The sequence below is a fragment of the Chaetura pelagica genome, unplaced genomic scaffold (genome assembly GCF_000747805.2).
Source record: "Chaetura pelagica isolate M959 unplaced genomic scaffold, ChaPel_1.0 scaffold166, whole genome shotgun sequence".
NCBI classification, from domain to species: domain Eukaryota; kingdom Metazoa; phylum Chordata; class Aves; order Apodiformes; family Apodidae; genus Chaetura; species Chaetura pelagica.
The window spans coordinates 3281566-3303090 of record NW_009953758.1 but is presented as its reverse complement, the minus strand read 5'-3'; the positions used below and the strand labels follow the sequence as shown (position 1 = coordinate 3303090).

General features: G+C 44.1%; 1 protein-coding gene across 1 annotated transcript in view; it reads right to left on the bottom strand.

Annotated features, from left to right (window-relative positions):
• SYNPO2L (synaptopodin 2-like) overlaps positions 1 to 21525 on the bottom strand; it is a 35372-nt gene that overhangs the window by 2729 nt on the left and 11118 nt on the right. Inside the window, exons 2-3 of the mRNA XM_010000768.1 lie at positions 17056 to 17207; positions 13982 to 14643 (exon numbers count right to left, since the gene is read on the bottom strand). Of these exons, the coding sequence (XP_009999070.1) occupies positions 13982 to 14643; positions 17056 to 17207 (814 nt within the window). The remainder of the gene's footprint in view (positions 1 to 13981; positions 14644 to 17055; positions 17208 to 21525) is intronic.

Here is a 21525-nt window from a genome sequence, read left to right as displayed (position 1 = left end):
GCACACAATCCCCCTGAGAGTTTGGGAAGCAGCTGCTGCTACTTTTAGCACCCACCTTTCATGTATGCAATGGGAGAGGTGCTCTGCAGAAACGCCAGGCTACTCCTGCACAGGGCCCTGCAGTGCCAGCTACAGTCAGCCTGCCTTACAGCAGCACTGAGTGGAGAGCTGTTTGCTGCTCTCTGCACTGGCCCTGCAACAGCAGGAAGTGTGTTATCACTCTTTCTGCAGTCCCTTGCCTGTGACCCATGCCCAGCAAGGAAAAAGCACATTTGCTCCTGAGCAAGAATCCCAGACCTCGACAACTGATCAGCCAGGCCAGAAGGAATCCACTTAGACAGGCTTGCTTGGAAAAGCCCAGCACCTGTTGGGACACTGGCATGAAAGTGTGGGATAATAATTTTCCACCTACTCTGCCAGCCCAGTGGTCGGTAAAGCCGCAGGGACGAACACTGTGTTCTCCACCTTGCGTGCAGGGAAAGCATGGGGTGAGCAAGATCAAATAGTAAAACCAAACTCATCTGCCCTAAGGAAAGTGTAACAGATATCAGCATTCACCTTGCACAGGAAATAAATAAATAAATAAATAAATAAATAAATGAACACGCCTAAACCACAGACTACTTTCTGATTTCTTTCATTTCATCTTTTTCTTTACTCCCAGTGTCTTTTTCCCACCATGACAGTAGAGATGAAACATTCATTGTTTTGTCTGCATCTAATAATTTGTCAAAAAATTGTGTAGCACCTTGTCTAGCCCTGATATTCTTAAGAAAGATGTGCAGAATTACATCTGCTTAAGAGGGAGAGGAGTGAAGAAGAGAGGAGAGCTTCAGGCAGTGGTAGGGGGTGGTTTTAGGTCAGGAGAGAATGGAAACTGCTCAGTTCTCTCAGGATATCACTTCTCACCACTTTACTACAGAGCATTCATTCAATAGGAATCTGCTAATGTGGCAAAGTGACCTGCAGTGGGGAACAGGGAGCTTTGCTAAGAAGGTTACTAGTTTTCCTGAGAGCTGCAGAAAGCAGCAGTCCCCCAAATCCTGGCTAGTCTGCACAGTTGTGGCATGTATCATCATTCTATACTACACCAGTGTAACCACAGCAGAAGGAGCTTCCCTGTCTCACCTCATGCTGAAAAGAAGGTGTTGATTTGCAGAGCAGTCATCCTTCTGGGAAGCTTAAGAAAAATACAAGTAAAGACTCTTAAAGTTTGCAGCCATTCCATAGCACATTCTGAGGCTCTGGGGTTTCACCAAAGGCACTTTGGTGGCTTTAGATCACCTCATGTGGCTGCACAGTCCATTCCTCCCCTTTGCACCCAGAATACTGGAAACAACAAAATCAATGCTGAAAAAATGGCTGTTTGTACTCACATTTGCAAAGGGGAGGCTGTCTGCAAAGCCTGCCTTACAGAATGACTTCACCTTGCTGACATAATACTGAAGTAGTTTCTAGATTTTTGTGGACACTTACTGCTTGCTCCTGGGGACAGTCATAAACTTGCCCTCAAAGACCTGCTGTCCATGGTAGAAATGAGCTACAGTCCCTGAAGGTCTGTCCACTCCACTTAGAAATCTGCACACGTGTCTCTGGGGACTGTTCACAAAGGAGGAAGTAAGAGATTTCTTCTTGCTACAAGCATCCTTGCTACAAGCTACTACACCTCGCCTGGCTCATATTTTGCTTCTGAATTTACAAGGAGGAAGAGCAGCACTATGAAATCTTAGTTAAGTCTAGACTATGTAAACTCTAGGCCCTGAGTGACTCACAGAAGAATTTCTGGCATAGAGAACTAACAGCCAGGGAGTTACACTGTCTGAAGAGAGGCTCTGTGCAGCCTCTTCTGGCAGCAAAGTACTATGAAAGTGCTCAATTGTGGGCTAGCAAATACTGTCAGAGAAAATATAACAGCAAACAGTCTTTGCTATGCCTCCATCAACACTTGATCCTGGCTTAGTATTAGCATCCATGCACAACTTCCCTAGGAAGTTGCTCTCAACTACCCTGTGCTCTGAAACAGCTGGCAAGTAAGGCCCTCTGGGACCTGCCACTTGCCTTCCTCTTCTCCCTGTTTTCCTTCTCATCAAAAGCCAAAGCATATAAATAATTATACCAATCCTCACAACAGAAAAATTATAATTATATTAAAGCTACCATCTCCCCACAAATGTTTAAGAAGAAATGGAAAGGGGAATCTTTCTGAGATTATTTGCTGAAGGTGAAGAGCAAGAGTGAAATCACAATAGGCAAAAGAATAGGGGAAAGAGAGGAGAAGAAAAATGAGAGGAGAAGGAAGGAGGAAGGGAAGGAAAGGGAAGAGTATGAAAAGAAAGGGAAGGGAAGAGGGTAAGGAAGAGTAGGAAAAGAAAGGAAAGGGAAGGAAAGGAGAAAGGAGAGGAGAAAGGAAAGGAAAGGAAAGGAAAGGAAAGGAAAGGAAAGGAAAGGAAAGGAAAGGAAAGGAAAGGAAAGGAAAGGAAAGGAAAGGAAAGAAAAAGAAAAGAAAAGAAAGGAAAGGAAAGGAAAGGAAAGGAAAGGAAAGGAAAGGAAAGGAAAGGAAAGGAAAGGAAAGGAAAGGAAAGGAAAGGAAAGGAAAAGAGGAAAAACAGAATAAAAAAGACAAAGGGAAGAAAAAAAGCAAAAGAGAGAAGAAAAGGAAAGAAAAAAGAAGAGAAACAGAAGGCAAAAAGAAACAGAAGAAAAAAAGAAAACAGAAGAAAAAATAAAATAGAAAAGACCAGACATTTGTACCTGCATAAGGCTGATCCAAGCTTGAGAACGCAGAGTCCAGACCTGGAGAACTGGGCATGTCACAAAGCCCGTCTAATTCACAACTCCCCATAAACAGAAAGAGTCAATAGGAGAGAAGCAAAGCAGCTCCCTGCTGGAGCAGAACCAAAACTCTGAGGTGTCCAAGCCCTTTGCTATCAGCTCTACAAGCCTTTTAAAGCTTCTCTTTTGTCTCACAGGCATTGCTGCTGAAAGCCATGAGGTCACTTTGTCTATTTTTGTCTGCTTAGCTTCATCACTGAGCTGTGTGATGGACATTGTCACCTGGCACTTAACCATCCTTTCTTTCCCCCACCTTCTACTCTCTCTGAGAATAAACTCTTCTTTTCTATTTTGAAATAAGAAAACATACTCTGTACTCTCACTGTTTCCATGGTGCAAGCTTTAGGTTAGAAAGGTGCAAGCTTCAGGTTAATGTTTCCAATGCCTCAATGTCCAGTATTTCTGTGCTAAAGCATTCTTCAAAGATATGAGACTAACACAGTGCTCATGTCCAATAGGGACAGGCAGAGAAATTCACCCAGGAGGAAAGCAACTTTCCTGTCTGAAACACTCAGAGAGCACCCAGCCCCAGGTAAATACAAGGAAGAAAGATGGAGAAAAGGCTTTCTTTTTCTGTGTTTATCAATTTCCTCCATGTCTGAGGAGAACCAGTCCATGATACAGATGGACTAGATGATCTTTTGAGGTCCCTTCCAACCTCTAGGATTCTATGATACAGATTCCTGTTGTGTGCCAGGACTCTGGAGTATTTAACCAAGGAGCATTAGAATCCTGGATGCCTATAGTGAAATGGTTTCATTGAATTAAAATGGCAGAGGCTGTTACTTACACCACTGAAGAGTGTGGCTGTGCCCAGGGAGGGTGACAGAGCATTTCAAGGCCAAGGAGTGGTGTTTTGGCAGCATCATTCATAGCTCAATTGTTGATAACCAAGAGGTGTTGAAAGACCAGATGCTGATAGTGAGGACTGGGATAGACAGGGAAGAAGGGAACAGAGGGTGCTGGGAATCTACAAATCTATGCAGTCGTGGCCCACTCAGCATCTCCTCACACTTCAGCTAGGTCTCATCTTACTGCTTCTTTCTGTACATGAGCACTATAGGTCCAGTGAGAGAATCCCAGAGCTGTGACCAAGGGACACTGCCCTGTGATTCTTCCTCTCAGCAGTCCCAGCCTCAGCAACCAGAACTCAAGCAGACCTTCTCCAGTGTTTTGAGTCTAGAAAAGCGAAGGTCTGACCATGCCTCCTGAACTCCACTTGCCATGGTTGTGTGCCAAGGGAAGACAACTTCCATAGGCAATGTTTCTGTGAGACCTGTCATGTCTCATACAAAGGCTCTTGCAGCAAGAGCTATGAAAGTGGTTCAGTCTTTTCTGCTTGGGTGAATATTTACATATATAGGGACACAATCTCTTTGGGAAAACCTCACAGAATGTGATATATACAATATGCAATTGGAAATGAAAATACAGCACTGCAGTACAGAAAAAGCTCTATGCAGTACAGAAAAAGTTCTTTATTAAGAACATTACTATTGAATAGATAAAAGAGTAAATGGAAGGGTTATAAAACTCCTAAATGCTGGTATGGTGGAAGATATCTACAGAACAATTTTTATTTTAAAGCACTAAAATCTATTGGAATAACCCAGAAAAAGGGAAAATTTCTATTAAGCAAAGCCACAAAGGTTTTTCCATCAACTTAACTAAATTTCACTGAAGGGAAATAATTACGTTACTAATTACAGTAAAGAGAAATGTGACACATAGTAGTCTTTTCAAGATCAGGCCCTATTAAAAGAAAGCATTGTAATGTATTTTCAGGAAAACTACTGAACAAGCAGGCTTGCATTATGTCAGATACGGTTCATGTTGAGTAGGAAACAAAAAATTGTAAATTTTATTACCAGACAGCCAATTCTAGAGAAGTCATTACCATAAAGAGCCTGTTCCTCTGTGATGAAACACTACTTGTCTACTATTTTTTCACATGGGATCAACCAGAATTTTGTTCATCAAGTTATTTACATTAAACAAGGTCATTTTTCCATGGCTAACATTGCAAATACCTCAGTAAGTCATTAGAGGCTATAGAAATCTCATGCTGCTCATACCTGGAGTCTTTTCAAAATAAGATTTGAAGAGGTTATATTGGCCTTCAAAGTATTTTCCTGTTGAAAGCTTCAAAATTTCAAGTTTTGGCCAAAGTTTTAATTGCAAATAGTGAAGCAGAGGAGGCTATGTTATTTTACTTAAAAGAAGTGGTAAAATTTTGTTTTAAAGTGGTAACATTTGTTTCTTATTCTTGGATATTTGCACACTTCAATCACATAATCTATGCGTAATAGAAAACATAGCTACGGCTTCAGCTCCAATTTAGAATGCTGCAGGCAAATACGTCAGTCTTACTCAAGTCTGGAACACTTAAGCCTGCATCTGAAGTTAAATATATAGTTAAATACCTGTAAACCAATATTTATTCTTAAATAGCTAAGAGATTTTAGCAGCTCCCAGTGAGACACTGCCCCACTGCAGTCTCCTGGTTTTAGAAAAACAGAAATCAAGCTTCTCTGCAGGTTAATCAACAGCCCATGGGAAAAAAAAACAAACACGCCCAGTCATTTTGTAGATCTTTGACCATTCTTAGCCATTCTGCAACTCCAACACTGCAACTGATGACCTCTGCTAGGCCAAGAAGGTGCAGAGGCTTTGCTATGTGTGGCCACAATGAATTAACCTTGTGCTATCCTGCTGGAGACTTGAATAATTTATTAACTCAAAAAAATCTCCCTCAGTTGAGTGAGAGTTTGCCTTTCTTCCTGAGCTGGATAGAAATGTGTCCTTAGTGCAAAAGGCAGCATATATGACCAGCTTTTCTGTGCTGACAGCTCACACTCGAGCATGGGATATTACCTACAAAGACTTCTGCAACATGACTGCTGAAGGAGAGCTTTCTTTTGCCAGGACAGCACCTGTTGAATGCACTAATTAATCTGTCTTTTGCAGTTTTAGCCTAGTTTCCTCAGAAAGGTTTATGCAGTCATGCTGCATGTCTTTCAATCTTACCTGTTTCACGCTAATAGCTTTTGAGATTATTTGCTAATTTTAACAGTCTAAAGTCACAAAGGCAGAAGCTTCTACAAGTTTACACAAAAATAGGGGGCTGGACAGAGAAGACATACCCCCACCAAAGGAAACCTGAGTCTTAATTAGGCACCAAAAACTGAAGAAGAACACACACAAGAGAGAGATTAGGAGTTCTCATTTTGAACGTGAGAGACATCAGACAGAATTGCATTTTACTAGACATGAGAGAATGAGATATCAAATACAAGACATAAATTAAAATTACATCAGGATCTGTTAATTCTGCTGCTCACAAAACTGCTTGATGTCTGACAGCAGGATTCCACTGATTCATCTTCTCTTTATCCTTTATTGTTTCCAGCATCTACTCTCTAGTAATACCAACAAGCATAAACTCACCAGCTGGGTCTATGGATTTGATTAATCCTGTAGCACTTACCATATATTCTTCTCACACAATTTATATTAGTCCTTTCCTGCTATCAGCCAAGGTCCTACTAGATTTAAAAATCCAGCCTTTCACAAAACAACTGTATACCTTCCATGCCTTATGTCATCTGCTAATTAATACACAGCAATCTCTGCTGAATCCTCAGGCCATGTTATTGTTATTTCCTGTTACTGCTTCTAAGTAAAAGACACTCAAAAGAAACAAAAAACATTTTAGCAGTTTCACTAGCAGAGTTTGAAGGTGAAAAAGCAGATAAGGAAGACAATAGTGGTGTACCTCCTCAATCCAGGTAACCCACCTCCCTCCCCTGTGTCCCCCACACACCTGGGCTTTCATGGGAGGAAAGATGAGAGAATAGCTGCAAGGTGTCCCAGCCAGGTCCCAGTTCTGAACAGTAGCAGTTCAGGGCTGTGGGGTGTCCCACGGCATATACTGCCTGTTCTGTCTAGATGCAGCCAGAGGACAAGATCCACTGACAGAAGAGAGGAGGGTTGAGATTTTTAATCATCTGTCTCCTTACCAGTCATATAACATTGAGGTGGAGTGGACATTTGATTGACATATGTTAGTGTTTAAAGCTGCATGGGTGAAAATATAGAGGTAGTCCTGTTAGATTCAGAAGCCCAGTGAAACACTATGACCAACTTAGCCAGTTAGCTCATCTGACATCATGAGCCATTAATAGGTATGTTTTCTCTTCTATTCTTAGCCAATTGTGTAGTCACCTTACAGTAGTCCTATCTCATCCATATTTCTCTCATTGGAAAAGTCATGTGGAACCATATCAGATATCATACAGAAGCCGACATATGCTTATTTCTTTAGCCACAAAGTGTTATCTTACTGAACAGGTCAAAGACTATATGTTTTTCTAGGTTTTTTTAGTCCATGCTGTTTTTACTGATCATTTTGTTTTCCATAAAGTGTGCTCAAAAAAGGTACTTTGTCCACCTAACTGAAGCTTTTATTATTATTTTTCTTTTAATATGAAAATGAATATACTCACCCCCATTCCTGTTCCTGTTTCTTTTATACAAAGGGCTAGATTCTTGTCTAACATAAACAGTAGATACACTGAAGACAGTGAAACTTTACAGATTTCACCAAAAAATGATCTCCCTTCTTACGATGGATTGAACTGAAACTGAAGAATGATTATTTGTCAGGTTAACAGTTTTCTCCTTCTTAGCTGTAATTTTTCTCTCACTTTTGCTGAGCAATGACTCTGTTGTTTAATTACCCCTTGTCAAAGTCCTCTTGTGCCTAACCCTTTTATGACTCTCCCTCCCCCATCACTATCACTTTGTCTCATTTCAGTGTTGTCTCTAAGCAAACTTGTCCCAACCTGGTCAGCAGCTTCCACATCACTTTCAGAACTGATGGAAACAACATTGGACAGGGAGAGGGATTCCCACTGCCTATTTGCATTACTATTTCTTTCAATTCAGCGCTCAAAATCCTGGAACCTAGAAACTCTCAGCTTGGCTAAGACAGTTTGTGAGGTTACATATATAGTTGTTTCAAGCTGATTATTGCTCATTATTGCTGATTATTGCACCTTCAGATCTGAATTATTGGGAAAATTTTGGCTGAATCCCATTGTTCCCCATCAGCCTCATGCATCCTATGTCATTCCAGAAGAGCATGTGCAAAGACAGGCTATGTTAACTTAATGTGTATGGCAGCATAGTCTGAAAAAATCACTAGCTGGAGCTCTGCAAGGACTGAAAGCATGAGTATGGAAGAGAACTGCTGACACTGTTTCACCAGCAGCAGGATGATGAATGAGCTCTGACCATGTCTGAGGAACTCTGACCCGGAGTCACAGTCCCTATGCTGACAATAATAACATAGGGAAGTAATGTCTTAGTAATGGATAGTTTAAAAAAGATGCTTAAAATGGTCAAAATGGACAAAAAAGAGTATATAACTTTTCATTTCAGGGTACACATACAGCTTTCCTCCTAGCATCTTGAAATACTAAAGATCTTTCCCCTCTCAGACAATAGTATATGCAGCTAGATTTATCCTGAGCTAACACATGTGCAGCTAAATCCATGTCTCTGTCAGGCTCTGGGGCAGCAGGATAGCAGTGAGGTGCAAAGGTGAAGCAGAGAAGAGCTCTATCAGCCTCTTTTCCACTGCTGCAACTCACAGCATCTGCACTGAAATGCTGGATAAGACTGATGCCCAAGAGAACGATGTTGGAAGTCTCCAATAAGAATACCTGAGGAAGATGACCAATGACTTGTGATGATTTCTGAGACAGCTCAAGGAGAAATTCAGCCACACTGAGCCACACAGCCAAGACAGACAACACCATCAGAAAATCTCTGTCTTTAGCCCAGTTAATACATCAGCTTGAAAAACCACCTCTGTGCTTTTGATAGAAAAACATAAAGTGAAGGCATAAGCTCAAATGCCATACTTGAGCCTAAAACTGGAGGAAGAGGGCTCCAGATGCACAGTATTTATCTCACTCTTGTCTTCTTTATAAATGTCTTCCAAGCTGCATAGAATTCAAAACTGAATGTTAGTTATTTAGTGGGATATTCTTAAGTAAATGCACACACCTGTATATGTAAACTGATTCCCCAAGTGGAGGCAATTTATTGTTTAATGCATGCTGAAGTGAGATCAGACTCCATCTATGATTCTACCATGGAGGCAGTTGTCCTAATTTTCCTAGTGTTTGGTTGCTTACTGAATAGCAAGGGCCAAGTGTTATTAAGTATTGCTTCATACTGCTAGGAACAGACTTCCTATAAAATCAATAGTTCAGGAAATTAATTTTAATCTCCTGGTCTGAGCAGAATGCTTTTCTATTCTAGTTTAAAGCAGGTAGGCTGGGGGCAGTTTATGACTATTGTAAACTTTTGGTCTTCCAGACAGCAGTGAACGGCAAACACAGTAAACTAGACTAACAACTATGCAACTATGATAATTAGAGTCACATCTGTCAAAGCTGAAATCCAAGTAGAAAATGAGGTGCAGTGAGTTCAAACTGCCATTCATGTACTTTATCCTGTTCACAGCTCCTGTGGCCTATAGTGATTGTAATAGGCTGATAGATGTCTGGGTGCACTCTCTCTGCAGAGAAATGTGACTGCAGTTGCTCTTAGAAGAGGTAATCTGTATGACCCTCCAATGAATAGGCCACTTATTTATAAGCATCCTATCTCGTCAAGTGATGCTGCTGTACATCCGCTTTAAACAAGAAGGATTTCCTTTTCTGATACGGAATGTAGTAACTTTGATGACACTGCACAGGCAGCCAGGACCATATAAAGCAGAGGAGGAAATTTCCCCACCCATTTTTCCCTCCCTTCCCCTACCGTACATGGAGAGGCTCTTGACTCCTAGGAACTAAAAATAGTTCCATGGATAAGTTTAAATTGAGATATTTTGAAGCACTTCTTGCACTGACACAAATTCCTGCAGTGTGATAGCAAATTAGGACTAGCCTGCTGTCCTGGTATGTCTTCTGCTAGCAATTGGTATGTCCTGTTGTGAGAAAGCTTGAGCCCATTGTTCCTGGGAGATGATTTAGGATGGGGTGAAAATACAGTACAATTTAGGGAGCACAAATAGCTGAGGAGGAGCAGCCCTGGCTACAGATGGATCCTAAGCCTCTGAGGGTAGGGTGAGCAGAGGAGGATACTGCAGGAGCTACAGGGAACTGAAGAACCTCACTTGTGACAACTATAGTCTGATTCTCCCTGCCACAAGCTCTCACTTTCCAGAAACCTTCTGAAACTCATTCAGATTTTTTAACTTGTATTTTCTATCTTCTTATCTCTTCCTTTTCTTCTGTGCTGTCCAAGCAGCATAGACATAATCTCAAGAGGTATTGTGGCTTGGCCCTTCACAATGATGATAAACTGAGGCCATAAAGATTCCTAGCTTCCCCAGGGATTAATACCTCTTTAAAGAGAGCAAGCTACTCTTTTATTGGGAAGGAAACAATTTGTGTTTTTGTTTCCTCAGATTAGGCAAAATGTTGACTATTCACAAGTATGAATGCTTTCCTAGAGTTAAAAGTACATCAAAGTGTATGCTGGCTATTCTCTTGCCCTACTGAGCAAAACATTGGTGTGCACAGTAGCCACTAAGTAGCAATGAAGACTGAAATCCTGTTACTTGTAGGACAAGTTCCCCACATTTGGATTGTGCATGGCTACCCACTAGTCTGAATCAGCAGCCCTCTGAGTGGTTTTTGAGCAGGCATGTCCAAGTCATGTGCCCTGTGGAGGGCTGGGATGATGTATGTGCTTATCCCACAGGTTGAAAAAAATTAACCAATACCAATGTGCAAATAAGGCAGGAAATTTGGAAAGACACGGGCCCAAACCTCACTGCAAGGGCTGTTGGCTCTCTGAAGAGCTCTAATGTCTTCTGTCTTCACTGAGGAAGGAGAGGTACACCTCAGCAGCTGAGGGCATGCAGAGCATTGTGAGTTGCACTATCAGCTGCTCATTCTTCCCCACACTTATTTTGCTCCACCTCATCCACTGCCAAATCCTCATCTCAGGCTATTAGTAGTTGCCACCACACTGTGTTCTGCTCCGGGAGTCAAATCCTTGCCTAGTGTAAATAAGTGAGCTCCATTTGCTTCTGTGTTATAGCGATGCAAAGCAGGTGTCAGCACTGTCACCTCCAGCAATGACCACATGACTTGCATCCTCTGGGCAAAGGCAAAGAAAGCAGCTGCAGTTGTCAGAGTTGGTGGAGTTAATGCAAAAAAAATACATCTACTAGAGAAATGGCAATCAGATGAAAATTAGAAGAAAATGAATCAGGAACAATCAGAGCATAATAATCACCGTCATGGTGAGACTAGGAAAGATGATGGGGGAATATGGGAAGCATCTCTTAGTTTCACTGATGATCTTGAGGACCGCACACAATCAGCCCTGATCAGATTTGCCAACAACACCAGAAACAAAGGAAAATTATGCAGAAAAGGGGAGGCAGGGGGGCTGAATAAATTTTTCTGTGATATGGAAAGCTCAGAGCTCTGGAAAGCATGCAATGAGGACAAAGGTCTACAAAAAGCTCAAGAGATATGAAAAAAACAGCAGAGATACAGCTCTTAAGTTTGAGAAAACCCAAGAGCTGGCAGGTGATAGCAGTCTTATTGAGATTTTTGCAGGACAATACAGCTGAGAAGAATGTCAGTTTCTACTCTTGGTGGCATTCAAAATGATTATTATGTATGTCTGTTCTTGTACAGGGATTTCAGTTATTCACTTAGAAATCCGATGTTTCCAGATACTCATCTAGAAATACTCTACTTGCAATTCTGTTTGCCTACAGTGCAGGGATAGGTGAGAAAGGGAGAAAGTCTCTTTTGCTTAAAAATTACAGTGAACAGCTAGAAAGAATTAATACAAAGGACAAGAGAAATACTTCCAAAATTGGAGAAAATATCAGAGCAGACATGAGAAAGGAGTATATTCTAGAAATAAAATGTGAAGAACCATCTGAGTAAAAGTCCCAACAAACCAAAATGTAGTTTTTCACATGTTTATGGTACAGCAGTGGGAGCCATGTGAATATCTTTAGATAGGTAGTGCTCCTAAAGGCAGACATCTGATTAGGTAGTCAGAATGGTCCTTAAACGTCTACTGTGTATCTATGAAGCATGAGGCTCCCACAACTGACTGTCCAAGTCACCTACTGTAGTTAACTTAGATTTAAAAAATATGCCTAGCTTCTAAACCATGAGCTTGACTTTGCATTTCTGTTTAGCAAAACCCAGGGGTCTCAGATGTTCCAGAGCAGACTGTTGTGCTGTGGGTATTGCTAGGGCAAGGCAGGGAAACAGAATTCTACACTCCAATGGCTCTGTGAGAGTCTGGAGCAGCTGGAGGAGCTGAACCAATGCAAGCCCAATCATCCTGGACAAGGCTACATCTTCTGGCAAAAGATGCTGTACAATGTTCCTCCCATGGTGATAACTTCTCCACAGGCAGCCTCCCCATGGAGACAGTGCAGTTCAGCAGTCTCACATCTTCCAAGTATGAGTGCTCCTTAGCTCTGTTCACCACATAATGAACACCTTTCATACCTTTTCCTTTCTTGCTTCCTTTCTCCACAGAGTTACTGGCTGCTGATCACAGCTTTTGTTTTAAAGGCTGCTGTGCTCCAGCATGGTCAGGAATTAAGAGTTTTGCTGTGACATTTACTGCCCAGATTCCTGACCCAAGAAAAGGCCGAGCTGGCCATGTGAGTTGCCATCCATGGCAGAGTAATTCTTACACAAGTACACCCACAGCTAAACATAAACCAGAAGGGGGATGAGTGGTGGAGGGGTAATGGAAGAATAAAATATTATCTCAGTCTGCAGTGCATCTGGAACCCTACCTCTAGCTAGCAATAGAGTTGCATCACCTTCTGCCATAGGATATTATTTTGCCATCAGAAATGTTCTGCATAAAATACATGGCTTTCCTGGGAGCCTTCTGTACTGACGCTCTCGATGGAAATAAGTCTTGATGTAGAGCAATTGCCCATCCACTGCTAGAACTATCAGGTGGCATGGAGCAGCTGAACATGCCTTTCTAAACATTCACCTCATGCTTGTACGTTATTCAAAGGGGGAAAAAATAGCTTCATCCTCAGGGAGGCTGAAACACTTTCTTTGCTGTCCTAAGGAAAGGGAGTGTCCTGAAAGTGACTAGGAGGAAACAGTACAAGGCACCAGATCAGTTGCACTGCCCAGCAGACCCTGACATAAGGGACTCAGCCGAGTCTGTCCTCTCAACAGTAAGAGAGTGCCCTGCCTGACAGAAGTAGCCTAGATTTGAAAGTTACCTCTATAGGATCCCTTAGGCAAAACAGGTAAAGGAATGTTTAGCCCAAGGAAAAGAGAGGCTTAACAATTGCCTTGCAATATTATCTGGTCTGGGGAAAAATGTCTAGCATTTGAAGGAGGGAATCAGAAGTTAGAATCCATGTGCTTTATTTCTGATTCAGTCTAGTAACTTTTCTGTGTCTCTGTTTCCCATTCTGTCCCCCAGCTGATTCACTTTTTAAAAACCTGCTTTATTTCTAGGCTCAGAGAAGTATAAATTAGTCAGTCATAGAGCACACTGATATATTTGTATGAAAACAAGGTTTTGATTGCCTTGTTTTTAATATTTTTCATAGATTACAACTGTGAAGTCATGTACCACCTTGTTCTGCTTTCATGTTTGGGTTTGAAATACTCCGTGGGTAGCAGAAACCAGGAAAGATATTCACAATTAAGGTCACTTCAAGTCCATCACCCACACTATATTTTTCAGTATTGTATTCTACCTGGGAAGGTCTTGACTGGTAGGGGTCCCACTACAAGGAACTGTTCCAACAGATAATTTACTGGTTCCTGCCTACCCTTGCTGACAGTCCTCCACTACTGCTATCTAAAAAGTGATCTATTCTACCAGCGCTCACCAGCTGCTGCCAGACATGGACATCTCTTGGATGAGGTATACCCTAGTGCCAAAGCTGCAATAGGAAGTCCCAGTCAGTGCAGGTCTAACTTGACTCTGCTTCTTCCCAATCTAGAGAAGCTAACCCACTTGACGTTTGCAGGAATGAGGCTTTTGGGAAGGAGATCCAACATAGAAATGGGGCATGGTGAGTGGCAAGGTACAGAGGACTTACTGGCCTGCTTGGCTTTCTCTGCATACGTGGTGGTTAGGTCTTCATCAACTGGGTGCTCCACTGGCCCCACCATGGGGATGAGGTGGCGTTCTGCTTGGATAGCTTTGCTGGCATGAGGCAGGAGCATCGCCTCTGGAGAAGGCTCCCGTCCGTCTGTCGACAGTGGCCGCAATTGTCCCTCGCTGTCTGAGAATGGAGTGTCTGTGCGGCTGCCAGGAAGGCAGGCAATCTCCCTCTTGGCCACCCCGCCAGACCTGGCCCCCTCAGCCCCTCCCTGTGCAGCAGCCTCTGGCATGCTCTCATAGCCGCTCTGCTCGGACAGGGACACCTCATCCTGAGGCGCATCTGCCTTGCTGTTGGTGCTCTCGGGCGGGGAACGTGGGCTCTTCTTGCGAGCCCGGCGGTGCTTCTCCTGGGCCACATTGTCAGCATCGCTGTCTGTCTCACCATAGTAGGCCTCACTGTCTGGCGGGGAGGTGAGGCTCTCCAGGTGCTTCTGTGACCTCCGAGGCTGTGAGGGCTGCACAGAGGCTGGGGCTCCTGCTGCATCAGGGCTGAGAGGCTGTGCTGGGGGGCTGAGGGGGGACAGAGGGGAGAGCACTCGCTGCCCTGGAGAAGGGGAGCGCTGGAGCCGTGGGCCTGTCTGGTCCCCACCAACTATCCTGTGGGGAGAAGGAAAAGTGATGAGGGAGATCTGGTTGGTGGGGCTGAGATGTGAGAGAGGGGTAAGGATTGAGATAGAGCACTTCAGGTGTCTTTCTGATGGCACAGACACCTAAACTGCAAATACCAAGGGCAGACATCTCTGACATCTCTGTCATCTCTGACATCAGCTACATACCCTCATCCTGATTTTTGGCTTCATGACTCTTTGAAAACCAGGCGTTAAAACACTTGAAAATCAGAATGCCCTGAGAGTATAAGATTTACTGATCCAGCTTAATTGACTCCTCAGGCATTTCTCCTGGGGAGGTAAATTCCTGCATAGCAAACATTCCCCAGGACAGTTAGATGTACCCCCACAGCCTGTTGCCATACATGGTGGATCTGCCTTTGGCTTAGACATAGCAACTTCTCATCTGTAAGTCAGCTGGAAGGATGACTAGAGTAGGGGCAGGGTAGACTGGGGCAGACAGCCTGATTGCTGACTGACAGCGGGAGGAAGAACTGGCTATTCTGATGGGGAAAGAGCCAACTCTGCTCTCTCTCTCCTAAAGAGTGAATCTGGATTTCAAGGGTGGTTTGACTCCAGGCCACAGAGATGGGGTGTGGAACTTCTTCCTTCATTTGCCAGAGTCACCAGGGCTTGTTGGAGTTAAAAGGAGACCTAAGTATTTGTCTCTGAGCATCCATACTGGGAAGCCAAGCAGACAGCATTGCCTCTGTAAAGCTGTGGCATTAATGACTTGGATCCCAACTCTGAACTGTGAAAAATTTATACTCATGTCAAATGCAAACCTTTGTGGAAGCTAAGGGTGGGGCAATTTCACTGACCATTTATTTTTTTAATAATATTTGCTATTATTAACTCTCACTGGGGAGCAAACCCAAAGCTCCCCACACAAAACAGAGCAGTCTTTCCTCTTCTTTAAATACTCAACCAGATAACTGATAAGAATAACTGCTTGTAATCCAGTTTCTCCTGTTCTGCACTGTCAGGTCACAATCCCTCTTCCTCCCTCTCTTTGTCTCTCTTCACAGACAATAACAGAATTCCACAATAACAGAAATACACATATGACCTTGCATGCTCCAGAGCCATCCAGCTGCACTTTATTTCTGAACAGGACTGAGTGGTGTTTTATCAGAAAATAAATATGAAGTGGGAATAGAGATGTGATCAGAAAGCAGTATTTTATGAGTTCTCTGCTACCCAAAGATGAAGTAAATTAGTTATTTTATTTTCAAACCAACTAGTGTTGGCTCCCAGAGGAATATGAGAAGCCTGTCTTTGTCACTTTGCTAATTCAAAGTGCTGATTTTGGCCCATTGGAATTTGCCTAGCCACCTGTTGGCTGCACATAGGCTCTGATGGAGTGAGATAAGGCCTTGGCAAGGGACCAGGAGCTATTCTGGACACCTTATGCAGGGCTCACTCATCCCACTTAATCACAGCTAGGGTATGGGGTGAACACATCAGAAGGTGCCAGCACTTTCCCTGAAGCCAAGGGGAAGATCCTACATGCTCAGGCTTTCCTTCTCTGAGTGCTGCCCACCTCTGCCCCAACTTTACAGATACCACCAACCAGCACAGCTCTACCTCTCCACTCCTCACAGTCCTGTGTCTTTTCAGGGCTGCAGAAAATCACATCTCATCCCCCTTCACCATGGCCTTATTTCCTGAGGGTGACTTCTGTTTTGGCAGTAGTGTGGACTAGCTGAGACCTCACACAGGTTTGTTGCTTTCATCTTTACATGATTCATTTACAGCTTGGGCCTCATCCAGCATGTACTGATGCATCAGCACAGGCAGAACCAGGGATCATTAATGGGACCATTTTTGTGCTTAAATTTGAGCCTGATCTCCAGTACTGTGCTGGACTAGAGACTTCACCAGACATATTTCTTCCTGCAAAAAGGGACTCTTATCTTTGTGAAGTCAGTTCACACCCTGTTACACTATAATCACCTGGTGTAGTAAATACTTGAGTAATTTTTGTCTTGGCACAATTATCCCTACACATTATCCAATGTGTAGTCAAATCCATTTCTACAGAACATTTACCCAGAATAAACTGGAGTCTCTGTTAATTGTTGAGGTGAACAGCCCTACTGCATCTGCTTCCTTGGACTCTAAATTGCTCATTCTTTGCAGCACAGCCCTTACACTGTGAACATTTCCCTCTTGCCTGAGGGGCAGGGGGGTCTGGGGTCAATTCAGGATCAGGCACTCTGTGCAGCTTAGAGACAGTGCAGAACTTTTGGATGGCCATGATAGCCTTGGGGAAATCCTCCTAGTACACCTTGCAGCATGGAGAAACCAAAGGCTTCCTGCCTGTTTTCTTTTTGCTAGGTGTGAATGGATAAAATTGCCCTGCTGCCTGCACTGGCACCGGTGTTTGGGAGCAGGTTACCTTTTCACACGGATGCTGAGCATGCCATTGGAGGAGTCAATGATCTGCATGGCCGTAGCATGGGAGAGGCCAGCACATGACTTCCCATTGATAGAAACTAGCACATCGTTTTCCCACAGGCCTCCGTGGCACGCCTTGCTTCTCTTTCGGATCTGGAAAAGCGGAAGAGAGGGGAGAAGGATGAAGGGAAGAACAGCAGCTATTTACTCAGTTGCTTGTCTCCTGCTGGCCCTTCTGTTGCCCTGGCAGAATAAAATAAGGCCTAAGACTACTGTGCTGCCAAAATGGAGGACCAGAGCTCTTAGATGAGCCCTGGCTGTGCCTTTCAGTCTCTTGTGTTCCTGTTAACTCCAAGAGTCATTCTGCTTATCATAGCCCTGGCCTGATCACCAAACTTATTTGAGTCCTTCAGTGCAGCTGAAAGGCTCAAGAGCACCTACATGCTGTTCTCTCATTCTTTATCTCTTAAGTTGCTTAGGGAGTCTGTGTTTGAGAGAGGGAACAGGAATTCTTCCAAACTATTCCTGTACATGGCTGTGTGTCCTTCTGTATGCCCCTACTATGCTTTCTTAGTATGATCCAGGTACCATCCTTGGGGACGCTGACATCAGGAAGAGATGGTGGCTCCAAGACACTTCCTGCTGTCAAGCATTCCTGCTCTATTGGCTTTGACCAATACATTTCTGGACATCTGCATCAGGCTGTATGGTGTCCTGTTACACAAGTGTAAAGTAGGAGTAAATCTGTAGCCTTAACAGGAGCTGTGCAGGGTATGCATTGCTGTATCTGAGAAAGGAGTCTGGGTCTTTAGCTCTGGGCTAATTCCTAGATCTGGCCTCTCAGGGCCATCTTATATCAAGTGTTTCCTCTCCCTTTTGTTCATTATCCATCAGCTAAACTTCCTACTGAAAACTCCAATCAAGTCTAGCCTTTCTGTTAGGACTTGCAAGCAAACCAAATGCCCACTCAGCCCAAAACCACAGACCTCTCCCATATAGGCAAGCAATGGCATAGTCTCGTAGGACAGTTTGGCACCCATAATGCACTCCTTTTGCACATAAAAAGACAGCTGGGCAAAAACATTGTGTCAGGGCAAATCACACAGAATCACACAGCCAGGCCCAAGGTAGTAATATGCTGGATTTGTAGATGATTCTAGAATATTTCTTCAAACCTTACAGTTAAGTGAGAGACAAATCAGTGCAGAACTGTTCAACAGAGGGTGCAGTGAACTAACTGTGGCAGATAATACACAGCAAGACACCTTCTCCCATATCTTAGAGCCTCGCTGCTCAAGCAGCCAGACTCAGCTACAAAATTGCATGAGCTACTTTGCCCATGCCCCCACGGCAGCCACAGGAAAGAGAAGTAGATGTGAGAAGATTGCTGCCCTGTCATTGTTCTTGCAGGGGCAGGAAGGGAGCGGGAAAGGAGAGTGCTGGAGCCCTAAGGATGTCCCATGGCATGGCTGGCCTCAGTGCCCAGAAGACCCTCTGCACCCATGGGGTGTGTGCACGTCCAGGGCTCAGGCCTGCTGGCATGTATTGAGCAGGCAAGAGCAGCTCTCCTCCCAGGTCAGCTTGTCAGCTGGACTGAGAGGTGTTGGAGAAGATGATGGAAAGAGAAGGGCTATGATCTGAGTTGTTTGTGTGTTCACTGGCACTTTATCACTGTGTAACCTCTCCAGCTTGACCCCAAATTTTGCCTGCATGCTTAAAATAGGGACTGGCTCATTCCAGCTGCCACATCTATCAGTCTCTGTCATTTTAGTCCTTTATCTCGCTCCTTGCTAATATAAGCCTGGAAGAACCACTTTTCTGCTGTTACAGTATAAATTCTGCTTCCTGATACTCCCTCAAGGTGCAGCTGTTAACTGAGAAGAGATAGCTGACACATTTTCCAGTGCTGCCTACTGACACAGCAGCTAATGCAGAAAGTCAGAAAGTTGGAGCGAGGCAAAAAAGAGGGTCTCCTTCTGGTATTCTCCAAAAGGCCAACTGCTGCTCCGTGGCCAAGTGCTTGATCCTCAGCACTGGATGGGAACACACTTGCTGAGTACCTCTCCCAATTATGGAGTGAGTGGACTGGGGGTTAAAAGCTGTCAGCAGGTGCTCAGAGCATTCCTCACATCCCATCGTACTCCTCTATGCTCACAGAAACCAACTGGATGTGGGCTGGGGACCACCCAGTGCAGAGCCAGTAAGCTTCCTGCAATCCTCTGGTCCTACAATACTTTGCAGGCAAGTGTTTGGGATTCCCAGGCAGGGAGGGTCAGCCTGTGCTCACAACACTGCATGCTACTGCTTCAGGCACCTTTAGATCAGAGCAGCCTGGTTGGACACAAACTGCCCCATTGTCAGCAGGTGATGCATTTCTTTTGTGGTTAGTGAAGATGCTGTCTCTGGCTTGGCATGTGCTTAGATTTTACCAGGATGGCAGAAGGCCCATGCATTAAAACAACTGCTTGTTCCAGTGCTGTTGCAGGAGCCTAAAAACTAGTTCTATAATCCTAGAAAGGGGAATTCTTCATGTCTCCATTCCTCTTTGGGAAAACAGGACTGGTCACCTACAGTGTCTGAAAATAGCACATAAATGTTCTTGGCTTTCAGTCTCCCACAGGTTTATATATCCCTCCCTGGAAGTCTATGAATGTGATTCCCAGAGGCAGAGGGAAACAAACTGTTCATAGCTTTATTTCAGTGACAAACTCTTACCCCACTGCATTTGCCAGGGAGGAAAGCAAGGTTAAAGGGCTTAAAGGCAGAAGAAGATTGTGCAGAGGGAGAAGAAAGAAAGCATGTCATACAGAAAAGACAGAACTTAATCCACAATCATGTCAGCAGAGTGCAGTGAGCCAGAGGCTGGAAAGCCTCTGGACACAGACCAGCACAAGCCTACCACTTTTTTATATAACTGCCAGCATGGTGCTTTGAAGACCTTTAATGACACCCCGTAGCCTGCATGGTTTGTCACTCCCCGCAAGGGCAGCACCAGCCTTTGAGGCCCCAGGCCAGGGTGGCTGCCCAGCCTGAAGGCCAGGCTCGCTGCCCACCACAGTGAAGGTCAGGCTGTCCTTAGGCACAGACACTTGCTCCCTATGTCCAAAAGATGCCCTCTCCTGGGCAGCTGATGAGCCACTTAAAGCATCACTAGCAGAGTTTTGGCTTAGGCTGCAGGTAGGTTGGAAGGTGTCATCTAGGAGGTGTTCTGAAGAGATGGGAAAGGATGGGAAAAGCGGCATTTCAAAGAGATGTCCTCTCCGCTTCCTGTAGCAGAACCCTGGAGCGTTTTCTTTTGTGAGTAAAAGGTATCATGGAGGAACTCTGGTAAGTGATCAGGGCTAGCCTCAGACCTGGTTCTAGGGGACTGTACCGTTTGACTTCCTAGCATATACTGCAAGGACCGACCACTCCATCTGGGAGGAGAAGTCAACAAATTCTCTAAGTGTTTTGTAACTAACTGCCTGTTACCCTTAGCACTCCATGCCTCAGTGGACGCACTCCCCCACAGCCCACGTGGGAGGAATGTCCTGTTCAGATTTCAGCCAAGTTTAGGGAATCCCATTTTCAGGACCTTACTAATTTATACTATCGGAAATACAAATCAGTGTGGAAAACTGGACCTACAAAGTAATGAAACACACTTACTCAGAAAATTGTCCATCTCACTGCCCTCTCACCAGGACTCCTGTTGTACCTTTTGTCACAAGAGCTCTTTTGAGCTCTTGTCAGAGAGGTTTAGGTGTCTGCAGCACCTAGATCCATGCACATAGATGTGCATGTTTTCTTTCATTACTTTGCCCTCTTCCTTTCGTTGATCATGTTAAATCAGACAGGAGGGAAAGGACAGAAGTAGCTGAGGGTAAAAAAGGAAAAGGGTGAAAGCAACAGAAAGGGCAAAGGAAGAAGAAAAGGTGTCAAAGGGAAGGCCAGTGCCAGGAGAGGCCAGGAAGACCAGGGCTGGGACCAGTGTTTAACAGTACAAGTTTCCTTGTACAGCCCTCAAGAAACAAAGGACATACTTTTTATTGGATATGTCTTGGGGGAATTTAGCCTCGCTTTTGGGAACAGAATGCAAGAGAGGAGGGAGACAGATGCAATTTGGCAGCATCTGTCCTTCAGTAGGGACTATATTTAGGTAATGGTATGTGGGGGGTGAACACACACTGGGTTGCTAAGAATAGAGTAATCCTGATAGTAACTCAGTGGCTTCACATCTTGCCCGAGTACAGCCCAGGGAACCTGTCTTGAAACTTCACAACCACCCTCCCTGCTGGTCAGCACTGCTTCTTTATGAGAAAGGAAATATGCTGTGAGTAATCAAAAGTGGTTTGTAGTGCCCTTCAGGAATACGATGTAATAGGTTCATGCCATCTTCCACCTTTCTTCCACAAGGTACCTCACAGCTCCTCTCATCAGAAGAGCTCACTCTAGAAGGTAGTAAGACAAATTACATTATCAGTCTTTCCCT